Below are 24935 nucleotides of genomic sequence, written 5' to 3'. Positions count from 1 at the left end.
AGCTTGGGGCTCTGGCAGGCAGGGCCTTGACTTTCTGCTGGACCCTCTATCCCCAATTCCTCTGCCTGGTTAAATCATTTAGATTACATTCCTAGCTACCAACTCTTCCTAGAGTTGGCCACATTCTCCTCCTGAGCTGACTACCAAGTCAAAGTATTTTCCTTCAACAATCACAGGCCCTCTTTGGCTCCCCCTAATTAACATCCCCAATGAAAATACACCAAACGTCCTAGCCCATTCTAACACAGACCTTGTTTCTTTTCTTACAAATAAGATCTGCAAGCTCTTCTGCTGCTGTTTGCAGCCCCAGTCAGAAATTAGACACTTTAACTTCTCTTCCCAGGGTATTAAAGGATCCCGCCGTGGTGAAAAAAAGTGCTTTGTGTCCAATATGGGGTCAGGGAGAGAAGACCCTGGTGTGTGCGTCCACACTTGCATGTGTACGTTCCTGTGTGCGTGTTTGTGTCTGCGCGTGTTTTCTTGTAGGTTGTCTGCAACAACAGTTTCCTCTCATGCTGTTTTAGCTGAGGCATCCTGACAACCAGTGTTTCCTTTATTTTATTTTTTAGTAATAACTAATGCTCTGTGTATTTTTCTTTGTTCTTAAGACAACAGTTTCTCTATGTTGCACTGGGAGTTCTAGAACTATGTAGACCAGTGAACTCAGAGATCTCCCTGCCTCTGCCACCCAGTGTTAGAATTAAGGTTTGTCTCAATCCCATCCCTTAGTGTGTGTGTGTGTGTGTGTGTGTGTTTTACTTTAGTTCCTCTCTAGTTCTCTGTTATTGCATTAATATTGCTTATTGTTTTGCTATTATAATCTTGGCTTAATAATTCTGAAATTCCTAGCCTGTTATCCTTGCACACTAGTTCCTTTCTTTGCTACAGTACTGAGGGTATAGGTCATGTTTGTGTGGTATAATGAAGTATCTGGCCTGTTTTCTTTTGTTGCACCTATCCTCAGTCCTGGTTCTTCTGTGTACAGTGACTTGAAGAAAAGCTTACAACAGCCCCCAGTGCAGCGATACTCAGAGGACAGTTGTATTCATCTTATAACTTAAAAAACACATATATGTGACTAGACATACAAGATGACTCCTCTAAAAGTCTGAAAGACTTCATTAGTCAACTTAATCATAACGAAATGTTTGAAACGACAAAGAGTTAAAGTTACTTTCTAAAATGATCCATGACACACAGACGATTCGCCAAAACAGATCTGCACAGTAAAAATGTGTATATATATATATATATATATATATATATATATATATATATATATAAAAAACCCAACAAAATAACAAGAAAGAAAAGCCGAGTAGAAAACCATTCAAGAATCCCATAAAAGTTCAGCTCCTGGAGGAAAAGAAAACAAAGGAGAAAGAAGGAAACCATAGAATAGAAGAACAGGTCAAGAAGTCAAACACTCAGGGCAAGCATCATCAGTCAGCTAAATCAACCAGAAAGAAATGAATTATCAGGGAGTGGAGATGGGCTGAAGATACCAAATGGAAAAAACAGCAAGTATTACCACAACTTTCAACTACTCTGGGATACAATGAAAGAACATTTAAGAATCCATGTGGTACATCATTTGGGGCAGGGCCTAGACCCTCTCCCTTGTGTCTAAGATCAGAGAGTTTTCTCTGGGTCGCCCATGGAAGCAGAAAGAGAATGGGTCATTGGGGGACATGGGAGGATGGGACAGAGAAGGAACTGGGATTGACAGGTAAAATAAGATTGTTTCTAATTTAACAAAATTATCCAAGTACTAGAACCAGGAGATAACAAGCACAGGAGAAGAAACAAACATGTTCAGTGGAATCATATCCCCAAACTCCCCAAATCCAGGGAAATGTGTGCACATGGAAATACAGAAGACATTTGGAAGTCAAAATAGACATGACCAAAAAGTTCCTTCTGGTCCCATTAGGTTTAAAACGCCAGGTCCGGAAACCTAGCTAATGAGACCAAGATCTAAGGAAGTCACAGATCTCTGAGAGGAATGTTCAGCCACCACTTTTCCAAACCCGAATAATGCCTACAGCATAATCCCTAAACCCACAGAGAAGTTGATCACAGAAAGCCCGCTGCAACAGGTAAGAGACCTTACTAAAAAGGACACCCAATCAGAATGCAAACAGTTGTGGAGCCTGGGGCCAATGGACGTAACTACAAACACAAATCCTGTACCTAGGCTCAAAACCACTACAAAAGAGGGGGAAGAAAGATTCCCAAGAGACAGAGGTCTGCTGTGACAATGTGTCCTGCTTGGAATGGCAAAAGCTTACCAATCAGAGTGCCTAAACATGAGCGCAACAAGGATGAACAGGAATAACAACCACACTAATGTGGACTGGAAGAGTCCTTAGCCCTAGAGGATCTACATGCCCCTTGGGAATGGGGGAGACGGACCACCCCAGGGAGAAGCACACCGATTTGTTTATCCAATACTAAATGGTGCAGCCCAGGAGACATACATGCAAATGACATTACAGTGAGCAAGCACTTCCTTTTTAGGAAATAAATGTAGATACACACGCGTGTGTGTATATAATAGAATTTAATGGGAGGAAAAGCAGCCATGAACTTCAAAGGGCAAGGAGGAATTTATTGGAATATTAAGGGGGAGGCAATGGAAGGGGTAAGGAAATGAAAAAAAATACTATTATCTCACAAGGCAGTAACTGTTTGAGAAGTTACGGGCTGAGGAAGAGTTTCGGAGGGGTGGGGGTGGGGGTGGAAAAGACCAAAATGTATCATAGGGAGACATTTTAATTAAAAATGAAAAATGCAGACACTACTGGACAAAGAGTATTCAACGCTGTCAGAGGAAAAGTGACCCTTGACTTATTCACAAAGGTATTTTCTCCAGAATTACTTCAGACCTCCAAGGGCTTAGAAAAGATGCTCCAAGAGGCTACACCTGCCAACCACATAACTATACTGCGCAATGCTGTCTTTCAATCAATGTAACTCTTCATAGCACGTTCCAAGTCAAATACAGACAACAGTCATTCAGACACAGGACGCCGGCACTGCAGAAGAAACAGGAATGCAATATACACATGAGGAAACAAGGTACCTGAAATCACGTCGTCTCAGGAATGAACACTTTTCACAAAAGTGGCGACTAGCAAAGCATCAAACATTTTTCAACTCAAGAAACCCTCAAGTCACAGAGAGATTAATGTCAAAATGCACGCAAATACAGTTCTGACTCAAGCAGCAAAAAGGTTATGTGCCCGGGTTCAGGGGCGTGAATGGGTGTTACAGGGAGGGCATCCGAGACCTGACAATTCTCCTAAATGTAAAGAGCTGTCCCAACTGAAAGAGGTAGATTAGCGCAAATAGCAAATCCAAAAAAAAAACACAGGCAGGTAGATACATACTCAATAATACTACACACGTGAAGTAGCAATCAACTTTCAGGCTTTATCCCTAATAACCACCTTTCATCCCCTTATTTCAGATGAGCAATTGGCAGGGGACAAACAATCAAGGGACAGGATGAAGGTAAGACAGAGGATCCCAACCCACAGCAGCCGGAACTGGGGTCTGTGCTTCGTCTGAACATCACTATGACAGATGCGAGGCTGGAGAAAGAAAGGGCTGACCTCACTGTGGACAGGCAGCCACCACAGTGAGTTCTCCCCAAGCAGACACAACAAGGGGAAAGTCGGCATAACACAAGTGTATGACAGGAGTGGACGTTTCATCTTCGGTATTGTATTTGAATACTGGACACCGTGCATGCTGCTTCTGCGCTGCTGGACTTTTGTCCCTGTAACCTACTCATCTTAGATTAAGGCTTCCACTTCTTCACCGGGATTACAGCATTCCCACCCTTGACAGGAGAGGAAGACACACTGCTTATAGACTGAAAATTTTATTACTGTGAATTCCAGTGCCAAACCATGTGAAAAGCAGTATGAAAAATTCTAGAAACAAGCAAGTCTGGACTCAGGTGTCTTCACACCTTAGAAGGGTTCTGACACAGGCTAACAGAACTGAAAGACAAGAGTCAGTAAGAGGTCAGCGGATGATGTATCGTACATAGGGAACATCGACGTCCTCTCCACTCTCGTTGTTGCAGCACAGCTCAAACACAAGGGTCCTCACATGATGGCCCAGGTTTCGCTTTGACACACGGCTCACAATCCCTGTCATCCTGAAGCCAGGGAACACAGAGTTAAGAGGGAAGACAGCAAATATGAAGGGAAGGGAGGAGGCACATTACAGCGAAAGAAAGTGAACTGTGTGAGTAGCACACTCAGTGGGATGCCGAGAATCCCCCAGGAGGCTTCCACTCCCACCAGCCCAGAGAGGCTAACTCACGGCTGATCCAACCGTTCCTTGAGCTTGGGGGTGGCATAAAGAAGGAATAGAGCATGGACACACCGTGGGACAGCATGGTGATCTCCAGCCTGTGCTTTGTCTGCAGGGGTTCAGACGGAAGGGGGTGGTGACTGTGAGATGGACAGTGCTAAAGCAAATGAACAACTCCCCACACACAGGGAGTTCCAGGAGGAAAGATCCCTACCTTAAAGTAGTCTAGAAACTGCTTGAGGGTCATCTCCTTGCCGCCAGGTTGTAGTGCCTGTACGTCAAAGCGATCCCACAATGTCCACTCCTGATCATAGTACTGGAGGACAAGACAAGTGCTAAGAGAGGGGCTACCCCCACCCCAAATGTTCTTCTTAGCACGTATTAACCACAGCCCTTTTGTCAACAACACTCCTGTGGCCTGAACTGAGCATGATCAGTCAGTCAGCAGCTGGAATGTTTGCAACGAAAAGGACACCCACCACAAAGACCCAGCTGTCTCCTTCCCCCAACCTCAGCATTAAATGTTTGATTTAGTGAAGACAGACAGGACTCACAATGAACCCATGCTGCCAGCTCTTCTAAACGGCAACACCAACATTACCTATACTTTTTGGCACCATACCTGGTGACAGGTTGGAGCCAGGGGTGCAGAAAAGCTAAAGAAAGGCAAAGCCAAGTTGATAAAACTGTTTTTGTAAGACTCCAGTTGTTGGTGTCCCTGAACCACCTTGTACAGCTCCAAACACACAAGCCCGACTACAGCTGCTGTGGTGGTTGCAATGGTTGGGATGATCTTCCCTGCAATCAGCTTGCTCTGTAAGACAGACAGTGAAAACAAGGATTACTGAGTAAGAGGTGTTAGGGGCCTACCAAAGACCCAAAGGAAAACACCCTGGGCAAGGGTCAACGGTAGGTAAAACTCCTTTGACCTTATGCCGGTCTGCCGGGGAAATGCCGTAGTTTTCTGCCCGCAGGTTGGATGCTGCCACGATGAAATCCATGTGGAAGTTGCTGTCATCATCCTTGTTTTCAGTAGAGAACTAAGGTGAACGTCTATGCAGGACACAAATGTCTCCCCAGAACCCTGGTGACTACATGATGTACTGAAGGCCTAAGGGCCTTTTTGTAATTATCATGAAACTGCTTTTTTAATAAGTCAAATGTAATTATGCCATTTCTCTCTCTCCTTTCCTCATTCAAATCACTCCCAAATCCTCTAAGCCCTGCTTCTTCTCTTGAAAAAGCATGGCTCCTTCCAGGTTACTTTTAAATAATACCCCTAAATATATAAACAGAGCTTGCTAAGTCTGTGATCATTACATGTGATCCATGACTGCAGGGCTGACAACTTTGTACACAATAAGCAATTAGAAGACTCGGGAGGAATACTTCTCCCTTCTTTGCCTCTACTTTTTTGTCCCTGGGCTGGATTCCATGAGACACCTCCCTTCCTATTAGGCAACTCCCTGAGAACTCCCAGGCCACTCCTGCCCTGCCGCGAACCAGGTATAGTACTGTAGACCTTCCCCTTTCATTCTCTTCCTCGTGGGAGTCCAGTCGCCCACTATCATCTTCACAGCAGAATGGGTGAAGCAGGCTCCCCCACCCCAGACCTCATCTCTTGTGGATCCCACAGAGCTTTTCCTCTTAACACACCTACACTTGTCACTTGTTTTCCTTTCTCTCTCTCCCTCTCCCACCCTCCCTCCCATGCTTACTCTCTTTCTCTCTCTCCCCTCCCCCTAATCCCCCTATCCCCCCCACCCCACTGTCTCTGTCTTGTGCTTATCTCAGCCCTGTACTTCAGGATTCCCTGGATAATGCAGGACACTCTGGTCTGGAAAACATGTGGTGTAACTTAAACCACATCCTCATCTCTCTCTGAATTCTTCCAAGTCCAAACCCCCAATCTCCCTCAGCTCTACCGAACCAAATCTGCCAGTCTCATTCCTAGTTCTGCAGCAGATCACATGTGGCACCCTCTCCTGCCACTTCATCTCTGTTAAGATTCCACAGATCTTCCCTCCATAGTCTCCAACCTACTAGTTGCTTTGTTCAACCCTGCAATTCAGGGAGGCACTCCCTGGGAACCCACAGGCATGCCCTGCCCAGCAGGGAACCAGGTAAGCTACTTCCACATCATCCCTTCCAAGTCAGCTGTTCCAAGGTCAGTGCCCCTTTCTCATCCCCAGCCCCCTAACAAAGGTAATAAACAATGAGATTCTGGTGAAACACCTAACTTCCCTCCTTTTTGAGAAGCCCTCCCACCATCCCAAACCTACTCCAATTCCTAGGTCTCAGGTCCCAACAGCAAGCAACACTATTTACCCAGTCCCCACACTTGTCAGTACCCCAGAGGATTTTCCTACAAGCAATGTGCAGCCACCATACCCTCCTAAATAGCAGAGCGAGAACAGACACCTAGGAAGTAATTGCTCATCCCAACAAGGACAAGAGCAGGTTTCAGCACCTAGAATTACAACCTCCCCACCAACAGATACCAAGATGGTCATAAAACATTATCAACAACAGCAACGGCACTATGTCTCCACAAGAGCCCAGCAACCCAAACACAGCGGTCCCAACACGGCTGAAACACAAGTAAAATACCATAAAGCAGCCTTGACAGATACGACAGCGGACCTTCAAGATAAAATTAGTAAATATCTCTTAAAGTAACCTCTGGAAACACAAACAGATCGTGGAAGGAAATGAACAAAACAGGCAAGGACCCAAAGGAGAAATAATCAATAGAGAAAACCCAAACTGAGGGAAATCTGGAGATGAAAAATCTGGGACCCTGAAGAGGAACAACAGAGGGAAGTTTCACTAACAGAGCACAGGAGACGCAAGAGAGAATCTCAGGGGTTGAAGATAACATAGAAGACATGGAAACTTTCTGTCAAAGACTACGCTAACTCTAAAAATCCACACCTGCCCTGAGGTATCCAGGAAATCAGGGACACCTAAGAATAATAGGATAGAGGTGGTGGAAAAATCAGAGGTCAAAGGCGCAGAAAGTGTTTCCAACAAAACAATAGGACAACATTGTTCTATCCTAAAGGAGATGCCTATAAAGGTACGACAACACACAACAAATACCAAAAAGACTGGACCAGAAAAACCAGAGTCCTCACACCACATAAAACACTAAATATGAAGAACTGAGAAAGGATGTTAAAAAGCTGCAAGGGATAAAGGCCAAGTGACGAAGCAGAATAATGGAATTGCAATCACCTTCTCAGAGAACAACTTAAAATTCACAAGGGATGGACAGATGACAGACTATATATACTTGTAAGAGACTACACATGCCAGCCCAGATTAATGTACCCAGAAAAAGTTTCATTTACCATAGATGGAGAAAATAAGATACTCCCTATGGAAAACATATTTAAGCAACAGCTATCCAGAAATGCAGCCCTGCAAAAAGTGACAGGACAACTTCGACCTAAACAGTTTAACCACAACCATGAAAACGCAGGGAGTGAACATCCCGAGATCAGAAAATCATAGAAGGGAAGGAGAGAGGCACCGGTGGTGCCTGCTCACATGAAAGCATGCATGCATGCAGGCACATGCACACACACACACACGCACACACAGGTACAGACACACCCCATCACCTACCACCACCACCCACCGTTACTACCCACCTCTATCACCAATACCTCCCTCTGCCGCCACCACCACCAAGACAAAATTTTACTGGTCATTGATATTGCTCAATACGTAGTCTAACATACTTAAATAGAAGACACACACACACGCTAACAATGGACTTTGGGACGTGAAAACAGAATCCACCTCTCCCTTCCATGCAAGAAATGCCCGGGAAGTTTACACATCCCCTCAAGGTATTAAGATGTAGATAGATATTCCAAGCACATGGAACCGTGAAACAAGCTAGTGTAGCTATGTTAATGTCTGACAAAACAGACTTCACACTAAACTAATAGAAGAGATGGAAGGACACTATGTTTGCATCAAAGGAAAAAGGAGCCAAACAAGAGGACATTTCAAGCCTAAATGTCTATGCCCCAAATACACTGGCACCCAACTTCATAAGAAACACTACCACTACTACAGCTGAGAGCACACACTGATCCATACAAACAGATAGTGGGAGACTTCTGTATCCCAGATTCAACAACAGACAAGTCATCCAGGAAAACAACAAAGAGAAAATGGAGGCGCTGTGTTTATAAACAAAACAAAGGGGTCTAAAATATATATACTTATAAACATTAAATAAATATATAAAACATCTCTCCCAAACATAAAAGACCACACCTTCTTATCAGCACCCCATGGTGTGTAAAAAACTGATCATGTTACATGATCAACACAAAAATCCCAACAGGTACCAAACATGAAATCACACCAGTTTAAAGCTGGAGGTCAACAATAGAAAACTTACAAACTCATGGAAAATGAACAACTCTCTACCGGAATGAAAAAAGGGTCTAGACAGAAATTAGAAATGAAACACTTCCTAGAACTGAATGGTCATGGATACACAATGTAGCCAATTTCAAGGGCACACTGAGGGTGGTACAAAGAGCAAAGTTAGTAGGCACTAAAGGCCTATGGATGAGAACCCAGAAATCTCCTATTAGCAACTTAACAGCACACACAAAAGCTCTAGAAAAAAAATGAGGGAGTCACACCCAACAGGAGTAGACAGCAAGAAATAAAACTGGGACTGGAATCAATAAAACAGAAAAAAAAAAAAAAACCAAACAAACAACACAATGAAACAACAGTACGTTCTTTAATAAAGTCAGTTCATATTAACAAACTTTTCACAAAAAAGATAAAGGATGAAAAGAAGACAACAGGCAGGAAATTCAAAGCATCTTAAGAAAGAACATACTTTTCTTTCTTTCTCCTTTTAATTTTACTTTTTGCTCTTTCCAGACAAGGTTTCTCTGTGTAAGCCTGGCTGTCGTGGAACTTGCTTTGTAGACCAGGACGGCATCGAACTCACTGAGCTCATCCTGGCCCTGCCTTCCAAGTGCTGGGAATAAAAGCATGCACCACCACTTCCTGGCTTAAAAACACGCTTTTAGGAACATGTGTGGTCCACCTAATTGGAAAACCTAAGCAAAAGGATAATTTTCTTCACACTTAACTTACCAAAGTTAAAACAAGAACAGACAATCTAGTTAAAAAAAAATTATAATCTACAGTGGGAGAGAAGTCATGAAAGTCTCCCAACCAAAGAAAGGCCAGGTTCAGATAATTTTAGCATGTAATTCTATCAGGCATTCAAAGGATACTGAATGCCAATACCTGAAAAACTATTTAAAAGAGTAGATACAGAGCTCTACTGCAGAACTCACCTGTGAGACCGCAGCTACCCTGCTAACCAGACCACATACATGCCAAAGAAAGACCAAGTCCCCTTTTGAATGTGAATGAAAAATACTTAACAACCATGCAAATATACTCAATAAAACTGCAAACCTAAACCAAGAACACTTCAAAAAGACCATCCACCATGATCAGGTAGGCTCTATTCCAGAAGTGCAGGAATGTTCTATATACAAAAATTAATAAATGTGATTCTCCATATAAGAAAAATGAAGAGAGACTATGGGGAGACAGCTCAAAGTAAGGTGATGTAAAAAGGGTATATAAAAACCTAAAACTCATACTCACATCTACACACCTACACATTCATATGTGGATGTTCATATATACATGTGTACCTCTCTTTTCCTCTCTCTCTCTCTCATTCTGTGTGTGTGTGTGTTATTTGCACTCTCTCCAGAGAAGATAAACACCAAGCTAACCACAGTTTATCTACAATTGCGTCCTGTCTGCAATATACTGTAGGGAAACTGTGGGACAAAGTTTGCGGGAGTAACCAACTGGTAACTGATTTGATTGTAAGGCCTACACCATGAGATGGAACCCATACCAGACCATGCTTGGCTGTCTGAGCAAGAACCTGAGACTAGCTAGGGACCCAGTGTGAAAGCACATACTGGTCTAAAAGCAAAGAAGGAAATCATGACCCCTAATCGACATGGATCAGCGTCTTATTCAACCAGCATCAGAGACGCTTCCCTCTGTGACAGATGGGTTATAGACACCCACCCACGGCCAGACATTATGCAAAGGGTGGGAGACCTTGGAACACTTATCCCTAAATGGGATGGACCCATGAAGTTCCACTTCTCAGAGCTCAGGGCACCTTGAGGGAGAGGAGGCAGAAAGAGTGCAAGCGTCAGAGGCGTTGGCGAATCAAAACAAACAAGGCCCTCTAAGTCAACACAAGCAAAGTTCTTATGGTTTCCACATCAGTGTTTTTGATGGAATTCATGAATGTGCAAACATGTGGGTGGGTCTCTGACTCATGTCCCTTCTCATGAGCTAAATTTGCCTTCTGCTGGACAGTTTTTGTTTAATATTATTCTGCTATTAGTACACATGTACACACACACACACACGCACACGCACACACACTTAAAATAAATGATGTACAAGAGTAATGTCATTAGGTAAAGGCAATGAAGTGAACAGATATTTGTACCTTCCCAGAGAGGGAAAATCAGTTTTCTCCAACCGAGTGTTAACAACTACTTCAAGGCAGGTATAATGTTCAGGAGGAGTTGAACAGCACATAATGGACTAAACAGGTAGCGTGTGTGTGAGTGCTTTTAATTCCTTGCAGTTTGGTGGGGTTTGTTGTTTTGGGGGTTTTGTTGTCGTACTGCATTTTTGCTTTTTGAGGATGAACTTAAAAGCTGGGTGGGGAAGGAGGGGTTGATGAACTGCAAGGGGAAGAATATGATCAAAATATATTTAAATGTAAAAGTTGTTTTGAACAGGAAAATGTCTCTTGGTGCCATCTCCGTTCGGGTCTTGTTTAGGAAGCCCTAGTGTATACTGTCACGTCAAGGTGACAGGCTCTCAAAGCAGCAGTTATCTTTATCCTCTGGATCTTATATTCCTTTCACCCGCCCCTCTCCCCTTCCTGAGTCTTAGGTGGGGCAGTTGTTTGGAGATGTATCCACTGAACATACTGAAAGGAACCATTGGTGGTTTGTGGAAATCAAGCCAAGTACTGGGCCCCTAAGCCATCTTAAAGAAGCTGCTAGTACCTCTTTACCTCACCAGCCTCATTCCTAACTGCACTCTGGGGATTGATTCTAAAATACCCACAGATGTAGTTCTCACCCTTCATCAAAGAAACTTCTCCATGAAACAGATGGACGCCACTCTAGGCCCCCAGCATTGACAAAGGCCTCTGTGCCCATCACACTAACCATCCTGTGAAACCCACCAAATACCTTCTCAAACTCAATGGGGTACATCTTGAATCCAACGAGTTTGTCTTGAGGAGGAAGTGAAGTCTTGAGTTCCTCCAGGTGGCTGTACTCTGAAAAGTGAAGGAACACCATTGAATCTGGTGAACCCGTAGCACTTGCCCAAGGTGAAATCAGGAGTGGAAGGGTGGTGTTCACTTAGGTGTTTGAAAAGGAGAGGCATGCCGGAAGTTGTGAGGGAAGACCAGAAGAGACAAGAGAAAACACTTCTCTTGTCCCCTGGAAAAGGACACACATACATGGGGTTAAAAAATACAAACAAGTCCAGGAAGACTTGGAGAACCCCAGTAACAAAGATGAACACACACGCACACACGCACGCACACGCACGAACGCACGCAGTGCACACACACACACACACACACACACACACACACACACACACAACACACGAAAGGAGGTAGCATATCTATAAGAGATAAAGGACACAAGCAAAGAAATTATCCTTCAACAGATGAACACACCTAGACACTACTAAGGTCAAAAGAGAGGAAATTACAGATGTCTATCAATGCATAGCCATGACACTGAGTAAGACAGATTTGCTCTAGAAAAATCAGGCATAGTTACTCAACCTCTATGGCTCAACGAATAGGGTACAGCTGGTGGTCAAACAAAAGAAACAAAAAGCAGACAAAGGTTTTCAGGGCCAGTGAGGGGGTGGAGGCCAGGAGAAGTTGTTCAACAGGCATAGTTGTTCAACAGGGTAAGATGAAGACAATGGATCTGGGGGGGAAAGGGATTCACCTAAGTTCACAGAATGAAATGACAAGCAATGGTATAGGGGAGAGAAGCACACATACTGCTATTAAGAATGAGAGGATTCTGAAGAGGAAATCTCTGGCAAATAGTATATACAGAAAGGAACGCCGAGAGACAAACACTATGGAAGGGAAATCGAGAACTGTATCGGTGGGAGACTTGCACAAGAGAAGAGTCTCTTCAGAGATATCAGAGGAGGAGGAGATGGGAGTGCAGAAAGCCAGATGTGTCTCTAGCAGACACACAGAGGGACTGGCACAGAGGAAAGTCTGAGACACATGCCCCAGTGGGAAAACAGAGGAGACCTGTCACCAGACAAAGCAGCAAAGGTATCAAGACACCAGAGGGCAGGGAGAAATCACAGTCTTGGTGTATGAAAGCCAATCAACAGAAACAAGAAGTAGAATTCTGTGAAGATACCACACAAGAGAAGGAATGGAACATTTCCATTAACCTATAGTGCAAAGAAATGAGATACAGAAATTCGCTTCAAGCATCCATCCTTAAGCACAGATGCAAAAGAAGGCAGCCTAGGTAAATCTCAGAAATACAGTAAAAGGCACGGCCTGTGGCAAACACCAGAGGGGAGGCTAAGGGGGAGAGGAGACAAATGGGATCCCTGAACTCATGGCAAAGCATTCTCACCAAATGTGGCACTGGTGCTCTTCAGTTCCTGCTCTGAAACATGGATCCTGACACCAGACTTGGGAGCCAACCTGGGGACCTGCAGAGTCTGCAGGAGTTTGGACGCAGCAGCGCGGTCCTGGGACCCTCCTAGCCCATATGTCTGGGCGAACAGGTTGGCAGCGGCCATCACGTAGTCCAGATGCAAGGGCTGAAGGAAAGGCAGGGCAAAGAAAAGCGAGCTCAGCAACCTTACTGGGGAGGGGTAGAGACCCACTCCCCCAGGCACCCACCTAGGAGACCCCAAGGACACTTACATTGTTTGTGTCAAAGGTGAGCGGGTGTGGGCAGCGCTTGGCCCCGACCAGAAGAGTGCACCAGAGCTTGTCAGCTAAGAGAATGCAAAGTTAAGGACAGGGCTGGGAGAGAAGGAACTCTCCAGCAATCCTTGGGCCGAGAAGCATATGCTCACCACCCTTTGAGTGACACACACACACAAACACACACACACACACACACACACACAGAGCGAGTTAAACTTATTGATTTATATGAGGTACTAAACTCATGCAATATGAATTTGTGCACATTAATTCTTCTTAAACTACCACTCACCATTATTGCACTGATTTCACCGATATGGCGTATCAAGGCATTACACCCAACAAGACCCACTATCAAAGGCTCCTGGACTTGAACCCACAGCTTGCTGTATGCTTAACCATAAATGTCTCACTTGTCACCACAACCCTCCTGAGCAATCTGACCTGCCTCAGCCCACAACAAGTGCAGGCAGAAAGGAACCTAAGCCCCTTCCTTGTGGGACGGCAAGAAGGGAAACACAAATGGGTGCGCATAAAGTACTTGTAGGACGCTTGCAAGCAGCTCTCCACGGGTCAGTAACCATCCAATTTCCAGGAAGCCCCTTTGGCCAAATGGACCCATCACATCTGTGATACCTGGTCTGGAGGGAAGTTGTGCAGCAACTGCTGGATGTTGTCAGAATACTGGGTGTGCCAGTGCCGGTAGGCCCAAGTCACACAGTCAGCCCAAGTGTTTGGCCTCTGCAAGACTAGGGTACGCTGTACAGCCGCCAGTACTTCCAAAGTCTGGGTGCCAGACAGCTGCAGTGTGCGCTCCATGAACTTGGGATCTCTGTCCAACACATAGAGCTGGATTATTTCAGAGGCCTGGAAATAAGGTTTCTGGACAAGCCTCCTTTCTCCATGGAAAAGTCAGCCCTGACCACCTCCCTCAGCAACCATTAACTCATCAAACAGCTCATCCACTTGCCTGAGGGACACAAGGCAGGATGCCTTACTTGGCTGGCAAGGCAGTGTCTGTTACTTACGTGAGGTACTGGTTAACGCTTTGTGCTGACTTCTTGAAGAGCCCGTCAAACTCATCCCGAGCCCACTACAGACAAGAGTAAACAAATGCCAGTCAACAAAGGTTCTGTACATATCCGTGAGGCTACCAGATAGTAGAGCTTGCTCTGGGTGGAGAGTACATTCAGGTTCTGAATTCTAACTAGTGCATTCAGGTTCTGAATTCTAACTGTCACACATACTACCTACCTAGTCTTATGACCCACAGCAAAGGAATAAACACCCCTGTACCCATCTCAGTTTACAGCCTCTCATGTAACTGTAGTAGCTGCACTCATCAAAGTGGATGAGCATACACCTACCGCATTACTGAGGACAGAGCCAACTGCAGACCCAGTGCTAAAGTCCTGCGATGTATATGACAAAACCGTATCCAGAACTAAATGCTTTACAAAATCTCTGGTAGATATTACTTCACTACTATGCACGACTTCAATGCACATTTTTTTTTTCACATGAGGAATCTCATCTACAGAACAGAGAGTCTCCTAAAAAATGCACCGAACACATTCTGAAACCTTTTGTGCCTCTCTGCCTGCTGTGCAGACTCGGAGAACAATTCCATAACCTGTAGCAAAGAATACGGCACCGCAATACGGTTGAAGCTCTCCACAATGGATTTCCTCCTGATCTCCAACTCCTTAGCAAGTCCTTAATAGACTACACTACAAACCTATGAGCCAAGAGAAATCAAAACAGGTTTCTCCTTGAATTGAAAGAACACAAGCAGGACTAGGCTTTGGGTCAAGTTTCCTTCCAAGGACATCAGAAATTATATACTTGATTGTACAGGCAGAAGCCACACTGACAAACCAGCTAGCTGCTTAACATATCTGAGTAGGATTTAATCAAGCCAAAAATGCACTCATTATTACAGGTGAAAATGAAATCAGTAGACGATATTAGCTGCTTCTTCTTTTTTTCTTTTTTGCAAGCACTGTTTACATAGATCATTCTCACTGTTCAGACACAGGTTTAATGATGCTCCCTTAACGCCTTCTAAAATAAAAAAAAAGCTCAAGGCTCTTCAATTGTATCCTTTTCACACAATATTTTTGTCCTGTGCCAACACCTCCCAGAAACTCCTGAACTCCCTACCCACTTAACTCATGTTCTCTCTCTCTCTCTCTCTCTCCTGTCCCTTTACTCCCCACCCCTCTCTCAAGAAAGCACAATAAATGTGAAGTCATAACAAAGAGAGGAAGAAGCAAAGCCCATTAGCAAGACAAGAAATACCAAAAGTATCCAAGAAAAACAGCATGTCCATTCAGCCATCTCCTCCTAGGCACAGAGACCTTCCCTAGAATGTGGTCGGTATACACCATAACATTCAAGTCTAGACAACACATTTTCCCTTTATGAGCAGGTATCCTATCTTGACTGGGGGGGTGCGTTTGGTGGTGGTGCGGGCTGTGTGAGGGCTTCCCCTACTTTGTGCTGGGGTTTTGCTGGTTTGAACTTGTGCAATCTTGTGAGTGTTGTTACCAGAAGTGAACAAGGACCTCAAAAGAACCATGTCTGCTAGTTACAACAGGGTGGACATTCGTAAGGTCTCAGACACTCTGACAGCACACTCAAGATGTGAGCGAATGTGAAGTTCTTTTCAGAAGAAAGGAGTCGCTGGTAGGTACTCTGGGTGTTGGTATAGTCAAGGCACGTGTTCTGGACACACCACACAGCACACAGCACACAGCACAGAGCAAACGGGAATTTGGAGGCTGGGAAGGGCAGAGGCTTGGTGACCTGTTGACTAACCAACCCTTCTGCCTCCCATTCCTCCCAAGGTTGATCACCTGCAGTGTGTGCTCAATGGCATTGGGGAAGTTCTTCAGTGTGCAGATGGGGATGGATTTCTCAGGTGGGTCCTGGCTAGAGCTGTAGGATTCTGTCAAGAAGGGAACAACCACCTGCACGTTGCCCTTGGTGCCCACTGTGCCTGACTCCAGCAGAGGCTTATGGTAGTACACACAACGGCGGTCCATGTATAAACCTTCAGGGAGACGGATGGGGGGGGGGATTGGCAGGTGAGCAGCAGGAATGTTAGAGTAAACACAGGAACACAAGAACATCATAAAACACACAAGCACATGTGTGCTCACTCACACACACACACACACACACACACCCCTACCTCTTGTCTTCACTTGACTCCATACTTACGAGCATCCAAATTGTCCAGAGCATTGGCCACACCATCCAGGTTCTGGAAGAAGTCATCATCGTAGATGTGTTCTGTCTCTGGGCCCACTCGATTCTGGTGGCTCAACACCCTGATGTGTGGATTTATGTTACGCACCGCAGCAGCAGCAGTCTCAGATTTTAATTTCTGTGTAGAAATATGGAGAACACAGCTGTTTCCCGTGCACTGACACACAACAACTCCATCGAGAGATCTGGGGAGACATCTATCTCATGAAGAGCAAAACAAGGCTCAATGAGAAGCAGGCTCCAATTATGTAAATACCACCTGTGGGGGGAGGGGGGATACTGTAAAGGAGGTTAGGGACCAAAGAATGCTCTTTTATGACAGCACTAAGTATTCCTATTATCCACAGGAGTGAGTCTCTGTTTTCTTGTGCTTTAAGAATTATAAAAGAAATTTGGATACAGGCTATTTTGAGTCTCCTGAAGTTGGTATTTTCTTAGATCATAAATGAGTGAGTGAGTGAGTGAGTGTGTGTGTGTGTACGTGGGTATGTTGCTGGTGGTGTTTATATTTTAGTGTGTAAGCACATTCAAATTCTAAAGGTGAGTAGAAAGAAAAACTGAAAGAAGAAACAAGGGGTCAGAATGGCCTAACACCTACTGGTTTTTCAGTTAACTACATCCAGAATAACCTAACTAAAACCACAGACAAGAAGGTTCTTTGAAAGTCTGAGTCACATACCACTGCTCAAAATCCTCCTCTGGTCCCACTTCATTTACGGTATAAACCGATTGTGACCTCATCTGCCTGGACTCTCTATTCTTTAACATCACACAGCCCCATTCATACCTCTTTCAGGCTTCCACTACTTTTTTGCGTGGTTACGTGTTCGTCCACATACCCCTTTCATTCCTGGAATGCCAATTTCCCTGGGGGGGGGAAGTCTTCATAAGCCCTGAAAACCAGCCCCCTCTGACATTCCCAATTGTTACTTCTCTTACACATTTGACATTCTAATATTAACCATAGTCCCCATCCAAGTACTCACTCACTACAACAGTAGTCAAACATGTGCTAAGAACATTCTTCAAACGACGAGCTTTGGGCACCATGTTAGAACTTCAAGTAGACTATTTAAAGCAAGAGTCCATTTAGCACAGGATGTCAAGATAAACAGGAAGCATTTATCATGAATAATGTTTCTAACACACAATTTCCCTGAGGAGTCACACCACATCAGATTTTTACAAATCTGTGTATTTGTAAAATTCGTGTACATACTACCTGACAACAGATGTAGTTTTATGTCCATGGCATTCCTAAAGTCCTAAATCCGTTTTCTATTACTTTAAAGACTATGAAGGGGATCTACAAACATAGAACATTATTCATCTCCTGAGGTTATTATTTTTTAAGTTCTATTTTGCTGTACATTCGGTACCTGTGCCATGCCAGGCTAGCTTTTGCTTACTGTGTTTGTCCTGTGGTCCAGGCTGGTCATAACCTCAGAGGTATCGGTCTCCCCATGATGGAAGTCTACCTAGAGGCAAGTGCCACAAAGCCTGCCCTGTCTGACCTTATCATTTACATACGTATGTATGTCATCACAACCCAATCATCTCTGGAAAATTCCTTCACAGAACTAGGAAAGGCATCCCACAAGTATGGAAGAAATTTCTCCTTTCCACTGATGGAGCAATCTGGGTAAGGAAAGACAAATAGTATCTAAGATCATTTAAGATATTACTGGGTTTGCAGAGTCGGTACACGTGTTACAGGAAGAGGACATCAAGAGGCTTCAGGAAACTGCTCCCTTGTACCGTATTAGAGAAGGACAGGAACATTTCTCTTGTTGCTGCACTACACCCATTACATGGGGCCAGGAACATTTCTTTTGTTACCTTCTGTTTTCTAAATCCAGGGTCTAGAATGCACAGTGTAAAATGAAGCTAGGGAGAAGCGCATTATGAGCAGCGAGTCAAGGGAACACCGACCTTTAGACAATTCCCAGGTATGCTTGTATTACCCCATCTCGCAAGGTCACATCTGAAATAAACAGGCATCAATCTTGAGATTGCTAAGAGGGAAAACCAGGCCAATGAAACAATGTGACAGGTAATAACGTCTACTGATCTCACACCTGAATGACTGAAATGTAGGAACGAATGTAGGACACAGAAAGCTGAAACATAAAGGTCATTAGGTTAGTACCAAAGCAAAGAGAAAGCCACCCCATGGTACTCACTGTGACATCCCAGGGTCGGAAGAGAAACTGTCGGTTCAGATTTGATTTATCAATGGTGTCCATGTCTGTAACTGTGATTTCTCCATCTTCCCCACAGCCAAGGCCAATCATGGCAAAGTTCTTGAGCAGCTCACAGCCGATGGCACCCGCACCTACCTGGAAGTAGGCACACAGTCTAATCAGTAACAGTGAGTGCCCACGTGAAAGCACACGTAACACCACGTAACACCACAAAGTCACAGGGCTGGAAAATCCTATGGGTGACTGAGGGAGGAGGAAACAAAGGAAAAACAGAGATGCACAGGCATATCCTCAACATGGTGATGTGACCAGGATACCAAAACCAAAAGACCCCTCCCTCCTCAAAAGGATGTGGGAGAGAGGGGGAGAGAGTGCGTGGGGATAGGGAGAGAGACGGGGGGGGTTTGAGAGTGTCAGAGAGGGAACAACAGTAAGAGAGACAGAAACAGAGAGAGGGAGAGAGAATCCATTAGTGTCAATCACCAGGAAGTACTTCTGCTTGCCAAGCTTCTCTTGGAAGTCAGATCCAAATACAGCCACTTGCCCATCATAACGGTTCTGGCGCTAGATTTACGAGAACAAAGGCAGGTTAGACAGAGGCTCCCCTCAAGACGTTCCCAAAGTCCCACTGTTCCCACTGACCTACCGGCAGGCACTTATCTTCCATGAAAGCCACTTTGTGCTCAGGGAGACATTCAAGGGCATCAAAGTACAGCCACTGCTTAACGGGCATGAACTTCCCAGAACAAGCCTGGGAAAAGAGCCTTGTCAGCAGCCACTGCAACTAAGGGGCAGAGATGGTTTCAGCAAGGCACAGCACCTTCCCACTCCTGCTGACCTTCATGACCTCCAGGGCAGCCAAACCACCAATGAAGGCATTCACGGGTGCCAGATCCCCAGCAGCCACATGTGCCAGCTTCCGGATGAGGTCTATGTCCAAGCAATCCTGCTGAACTGTTGGCGATGCTCGAGCGTTCACAGCTTGTGCTAAGGTCACCATTTCTGCTGCATCCTCCTGGTTGGATACAAGGAACCAAGAGAGTATCTATCATACCCTACTGCAGGGAGACTAGGCACTACACACCACGGTGTCTGGCTGGCTTTCTACACATTTACCTCATTATGGGGCCGAGGAAGCCTGCCATGTTCAGTAGAGAAATGATGCAGGGCCTGGAAACCAATGTGCAGCTGAGCAGGGTGACGACACTTAGCAAAATCTGCTACCACAAAATCTGGTTCTGTCAAGGAGGCGAGTAGTGGTTTCTGTGGAAAATGGATCATCAAGACCAGATGTGAACCACCTAGGAGTCCCCAAAACATGAGTTCATCTACCCACAACCCTTCCCCACCTACTCACAAAGCTGATCTTCTGAGATACTTTCACTTGACTGACAATGCCTCCGTGGATGTAGTCAGAGAAACCAGATGTGTCACAGATGCTAAAGGTGCAGGGACCTGAAAGATGAAAAAGATGGAGAAGACTGCCAGCCCATGCAGTGCCTCAGCCACTCTCCAAAGATCAATGCACCAACTAATCCAAAGCACAAAAACCTGACACTACAGGCCTAACACCTTAGTTGTATGTTTTATACAGCAAGCTTTACTCAGAGGAGTGGGGGAGGGATAGGGAAGGATTGGGGGGAAAACCAGGGCAACAACAATGCCAAGCAAAAACCACGCCCACCAAAGGCATTGGAGTATACAACTCTCATCCCAGAATGCCAGAAGTCAACTCAGGAGGATTCAGAGTTCAAAGGCAGCTCCCCAAAGCAAGCAGAGTGATCTCAATCTCACTTCTCTGGCCTCAGACTCTGGGTGCTGACACATCTTGTTTCTGTTGCAACACAGAGGGGGAAAAAAAACATGGGAGGGAACAGTATTCCCCTTCTGACCAACAATTTGACTCAATGATTCCAAGAGCTCCCTGCTTTCCCAGAAGACAGGATTCTGGTTTAGATACATAAACTACAATGGAAGCTCCATGTGTCTGTACCAAGGCATCCCAACACACACACACAGAAATAGGTAAGCACACAAACATACACTGACACACATATACAGACACACACCACACAGACACAACCACACAGCCCCAGACAGACACACACAGAGACATAGACATCGAAAGTCACACACATACACACTACCGTAGCTTACAGACAGAAACACACACTTCGACACCACACACACACACACACACACACATAGGTAAGCACACGCACACTGACACACGTATACAAACACATACCAGAGACACCACATACACAACCACACAGCCCCAGAGAGACACACAGAGACATAGACACAGAAAGTCACACATAGACACAATTTGAGGTCACAGGCCTCTCCTACTTTTCTTAATTTAAGGGACATTATCTTCACAGGAGCTGTGTTAGTTTCACGCCTTTGTGGGGATCCACTCTATTGGCCAACTGCATACCCTAGCCGTTTTAAAGAACTGTAGGTGATTCTCCTCAACTCCATCACCACCTTATGACCTCCAGTTACTTTCTCAGAGAAGCAGGTAGGATGGCTGAGGTGACCCCATCAGGATCATCTGCCCCTCCCACCTCCCCCGGTGCTAGGGTTTCCCTACAGTACCATAGGTACTGCCGTGTCCTACCATGAAACAGCATTTTACAAGGCTGTGTCTAAATCCAAATCCTGTCATGAGGAGTATAGAACAAGCACTCTTTGACAACTGAGCCATCCTTCCAGGCCCTAGTGTATCAGAACCTAGTTTACCGGCCTTATGTACTAGGAAGGATTTGCCTAAGCTACATCCCAGAAAATCAAAAGGGAGTAAACCCAAGAATGATTGGGCTGTCTGACAAACAGCAGTGCAACAATGGGGGAGGGCTGTGGCGGGGTGGCACAAGTTAAAGGCAGTGTTTCACCAGGTGGCACATGGCTTCAATCGCAGCACTCTGGGGGCAGGCAGAGGTAAGTCAATGCTGAGTCTGAGATAAGCCCAGTGTACCTGGCAAGCTCTACAGTGGATCTCCTGGCTTCGGAGACAGCCCATATCACAGAGAGCCACTTTTCCCTTTGTTCTGTACTACCACTTCTCAACCTCCTTCCCTGGGCTTGCCATACCCAGAACTTTGATCTCTATGGGACCGATGCCATTGAGTTCACTCATGCCCTGAACTTCTGTGAAACAGACAAAGTCACCACTCTCAAATCCGTGATGGGATTCCTCCAAGCAGGTGACGACCCCCGGACTCTCCTGATTCGGAAAGAAAAGTAAGAGTTAAGCAGCATGCTCCTAGTCACAACTCTAAGGACGCAAAGGCAGCAAGGTCACCCTCTAGTCAAGGCTAGCCTCAGCTACATTACTGAGAATGTCTCAAACAAAAACACAAACAAAACAACAAAAACAAAGCAAACAGCAAGCAGGATTTGCAGGCTAGGGCATGCTGACAGCAAGTAAGGTCAACTAGTGGCTAACAGTATTACCTGGGTGGCAGGCTACTCAACTGTTTTAGTGACAGGCCCCTAGTTCAACAGTCAGGGAGGGGGTGGGGGTGGGGGGTTGAAGGGGGGGGAGGGGCTGGGTGGGAGGGGCTGGGGTGCGGAAAGAATGATGAAATGAGAGGGACAGGAAAAGGAAACGTCAAGAAAAGAAAGAAAGGGAGGAGAGGGGAGAGAAAACGGAAGGCGTGCAGAAAATAGGAAAAGCAGAGAAAAGAAAGGACAATTACCACCCAGTTCCGCATTAGAACCTATGGGGCTGGCGTCCTTTACCTTGGTGATCATGGAAACCATGGCACTGAGTGGCTGTTCCCCATTTGAATCAGTGAGAATCATTTCCTCTCCAAAATCACAGAACAGTTGTCTAGGGAGGGAGGCAACAGGAGAGGAGCTTTGGACTAAGCACAGGGCCTTCCAGCTCTCAAGGTACTGGAGCAGATCAGATGATGCTCATACCGCACAGGAAAAGCAAAGCAAAGCAAAACAAAGCAAAAGCTTAATGCAGATGTGTTTGGTGGAGGAGGACCTGAAGGCTTGGGAAGACACCCCCGCCCGCCCACATCCAGTGGAAGTCAGACAAGGAAGAGGCAAGAACTCACCCAACTAGGCCCCGAGTGTCTGCCACCACCAGCTTGATTCCACGGCTATGACAGAACTCACCCACCTGCAGCTGATATTCTAAAGCAGTATTGGTAAGAACCACCACCTGTAAAGACCAACAGGCTCAGGCTTGGGGTGGAGGGAGAGAATGAAACATAAAAGCTGACAAGGTTGAAGGAGAAGGGGGAAGAAAACAACACCCACGCTTGTCGGGCTCAGCCTTCTCCATGTGAACACACAAGTCTCAAGGGTGACACACTCAAGGGACAGAGAAAAGCTTTTTAAAAAACACTCCCAAACACAACAAATATAATAGTAGTGCTGCACGTACGAGGTCTGAGCTGGCTAAGTTAATTTACCTACAGCCAGGGTATACACAGCGACAGTTGACAACCCAGTCAGCCTGAGTTTCCTCTCATTACACCTGCTTGTGCAAGGCTTGAGAATTACACGTGCAGGTGCTTTGTTTCAGAGCCCTTGTACAAGCGAATCTGCCCCTCTGGGGAGCTCTAACTACTGCCTTCACCTCCTAGTTTCCCAGCACAAAGTCTGACACACCGAGGCCGCCCAAATGACAACAAAGCTGAAAGAAAAAGGCAGGAAGATTGGGGATACCTGAAAACCACTCAGGAAGTCCTCGACTAGGGCTCCAGTGTAGGTATGCACAGGCACGTAACTGTTGAGTTCCGCAAGGCGAGCTTGGGATATCTCAGCTCGGTTTTTGCCAATATCTTCCTCACGCAGGTAGAACTACAGAAAGGATGGAGGATGACAGTGCTGAAAACACAGGCAGTGCACAAGCTGGGTCCTAGACAAGGAGAAGCCAAAACGAGATACCTGGGAAGAAAGATCAGCCCACTGGGCAGTGCCCTGGTCATGGAGAGTGACAGCCTTGACCCCACCAAGGATGATATTCTTGGCAATTTCCACACCCAGACCTCGCAGGCCTGATATCAGTACACTGGAATTCTGGAGGTGCTTCATTGCCTCATGACCTAGTACATACCTGTCGGCAAAGAACTCCACGTTAGGGCCTGACCCACCCTGTCTCCTTCCACTCTGCATCTCCTGCCCTAGGATACTACTCACAGCTGACGAGGTAGAGGCTTTCATCGATGTCCATGTCCTTGTCTTCTGACGTTCCCTAAAAATCAACACGGAGTTCCAGGAGAGATAAGGGTAATGGGGGCTGGCCATGTGAAAAAAAATATGAGGTACTTTACCACCCTCCACCTATTGTTTCCATCCTGAAAGCCTGTAAAGTCAGATACTCACTTTGGTTGACCCAGGGGGTGTAGGAGACGAGTAAGAATCCACCTCCGTGTCCGGTCCAGACACTCTGCGTTTCTTGGACAACATCGAGCTGGCTATCTGAAGGTAAAGGGGTTATCAGCAATGAGGCACACGTGCGCAGGAAGTTTATGCTGGCAACACAGGGAGAAATTAAGTTGCTACTACTCTCCTTTTCTGACAGAGGAGAAAGACAGGATGGATCCTGACAAAGTAAGGCAGCTTAAGGGCTCAATGGGGAAACCAAACTCTTGAGAGGCACAGGAAAGATCCAGTAGTTGACACTAACTGGATCCTAAAGTTTTTAGTGTAACTAAAAACAAGTTCTATGTATTTTGAAGTCTGCTTTTGAAGCCACCCAAGGAAAGTTCTTGAGGCAAGATAGGAATTGTGCAGGCTCTGACTGAATCTGGGCTGGAACATGAAAAGTGTGGCTGGACTGCGTATTTCAAGAGTTCCTTTCACATATGTGATCCTTTGAGTTTCATGGGGAGAGCTGGAACGGCAAACTGAAAAGTGCCGGATGGCACAATGAAACCTGGGAGCTATCTTAGAAAAGGAGATGCAGTCTTCTGTTTAAGGGAAATGGCTTGACTCTTAAGTGCTCTTTTAAGGTCAGGTGATGTCAGAGTTGAGAAAGGCAACAAGATTCATGAAATGTACACACACAGATCTCTCTCTCTCTGTCTCTGTCTCTCCACACACACACACACACCGAA

At 45.5% G+C, this 24935-nt stretch overlaps 1 protein-coding gene across 1 annotated transcript; it reads right to left on the bottom strand.

Annotated features, from left to right (window-relative positions):
• Positions 1-3985: 3985 nt before the first annotated feature.
• On the bottom strand, positions 3986-23945 carry LOC127214800 (ubiquitin-like modifier-activating enzyme 1 Y). Its single transcript, XM_051175055.1, is given in 25 exon segments — positions 3986-4171; positions 4339-4369; positions 4372-4438; positions 4544-4645; positions 4952-5143; positions 5259-5351; positions 11631-11719; positions 13074-13263; positions 13370-13407; positions 13410-13443; positions 14012-14207; positions 14404-14468; positions 16234-16430; positions 16601-16766; positions 18832-18987; positions 19336-19416; positions 19499-19603; positions 19691-19867; positions 19969-20115; positions 20210-20307; positions 21949-22081; positions 22600-22690; positions 22926-23032; positions 23542-23676; positions 23764-23945. Coding segments are annotated over 25 exon segments (2973 nt in total). The 5' UTR covers positions 23911-23945; the 3' UTR covers positions 3986-4035.
• Between the last annotated feature and the right edge of the window lie 990 nt (positions 23946-24935).

This window comes from Phodopus roborovskii, unplaced genomic scaffold (assembly GCF_943737965.1).
Source record: "Phodopus roborovskii unplaced genomic scaffold, PHOROB, whole genome shotgun sequence".
Classification (NCBI taxonomy): Eukaryota; Metazoa; Chordata; class Mammalia; order Rodentia; family Cricetidae; genus Phodopus; species Phodopus roborovskii.
Note: the sequence above shows the minus strand (reverse complement) of the source record. Positions and strands in the feature narration are given on the sequence as shown.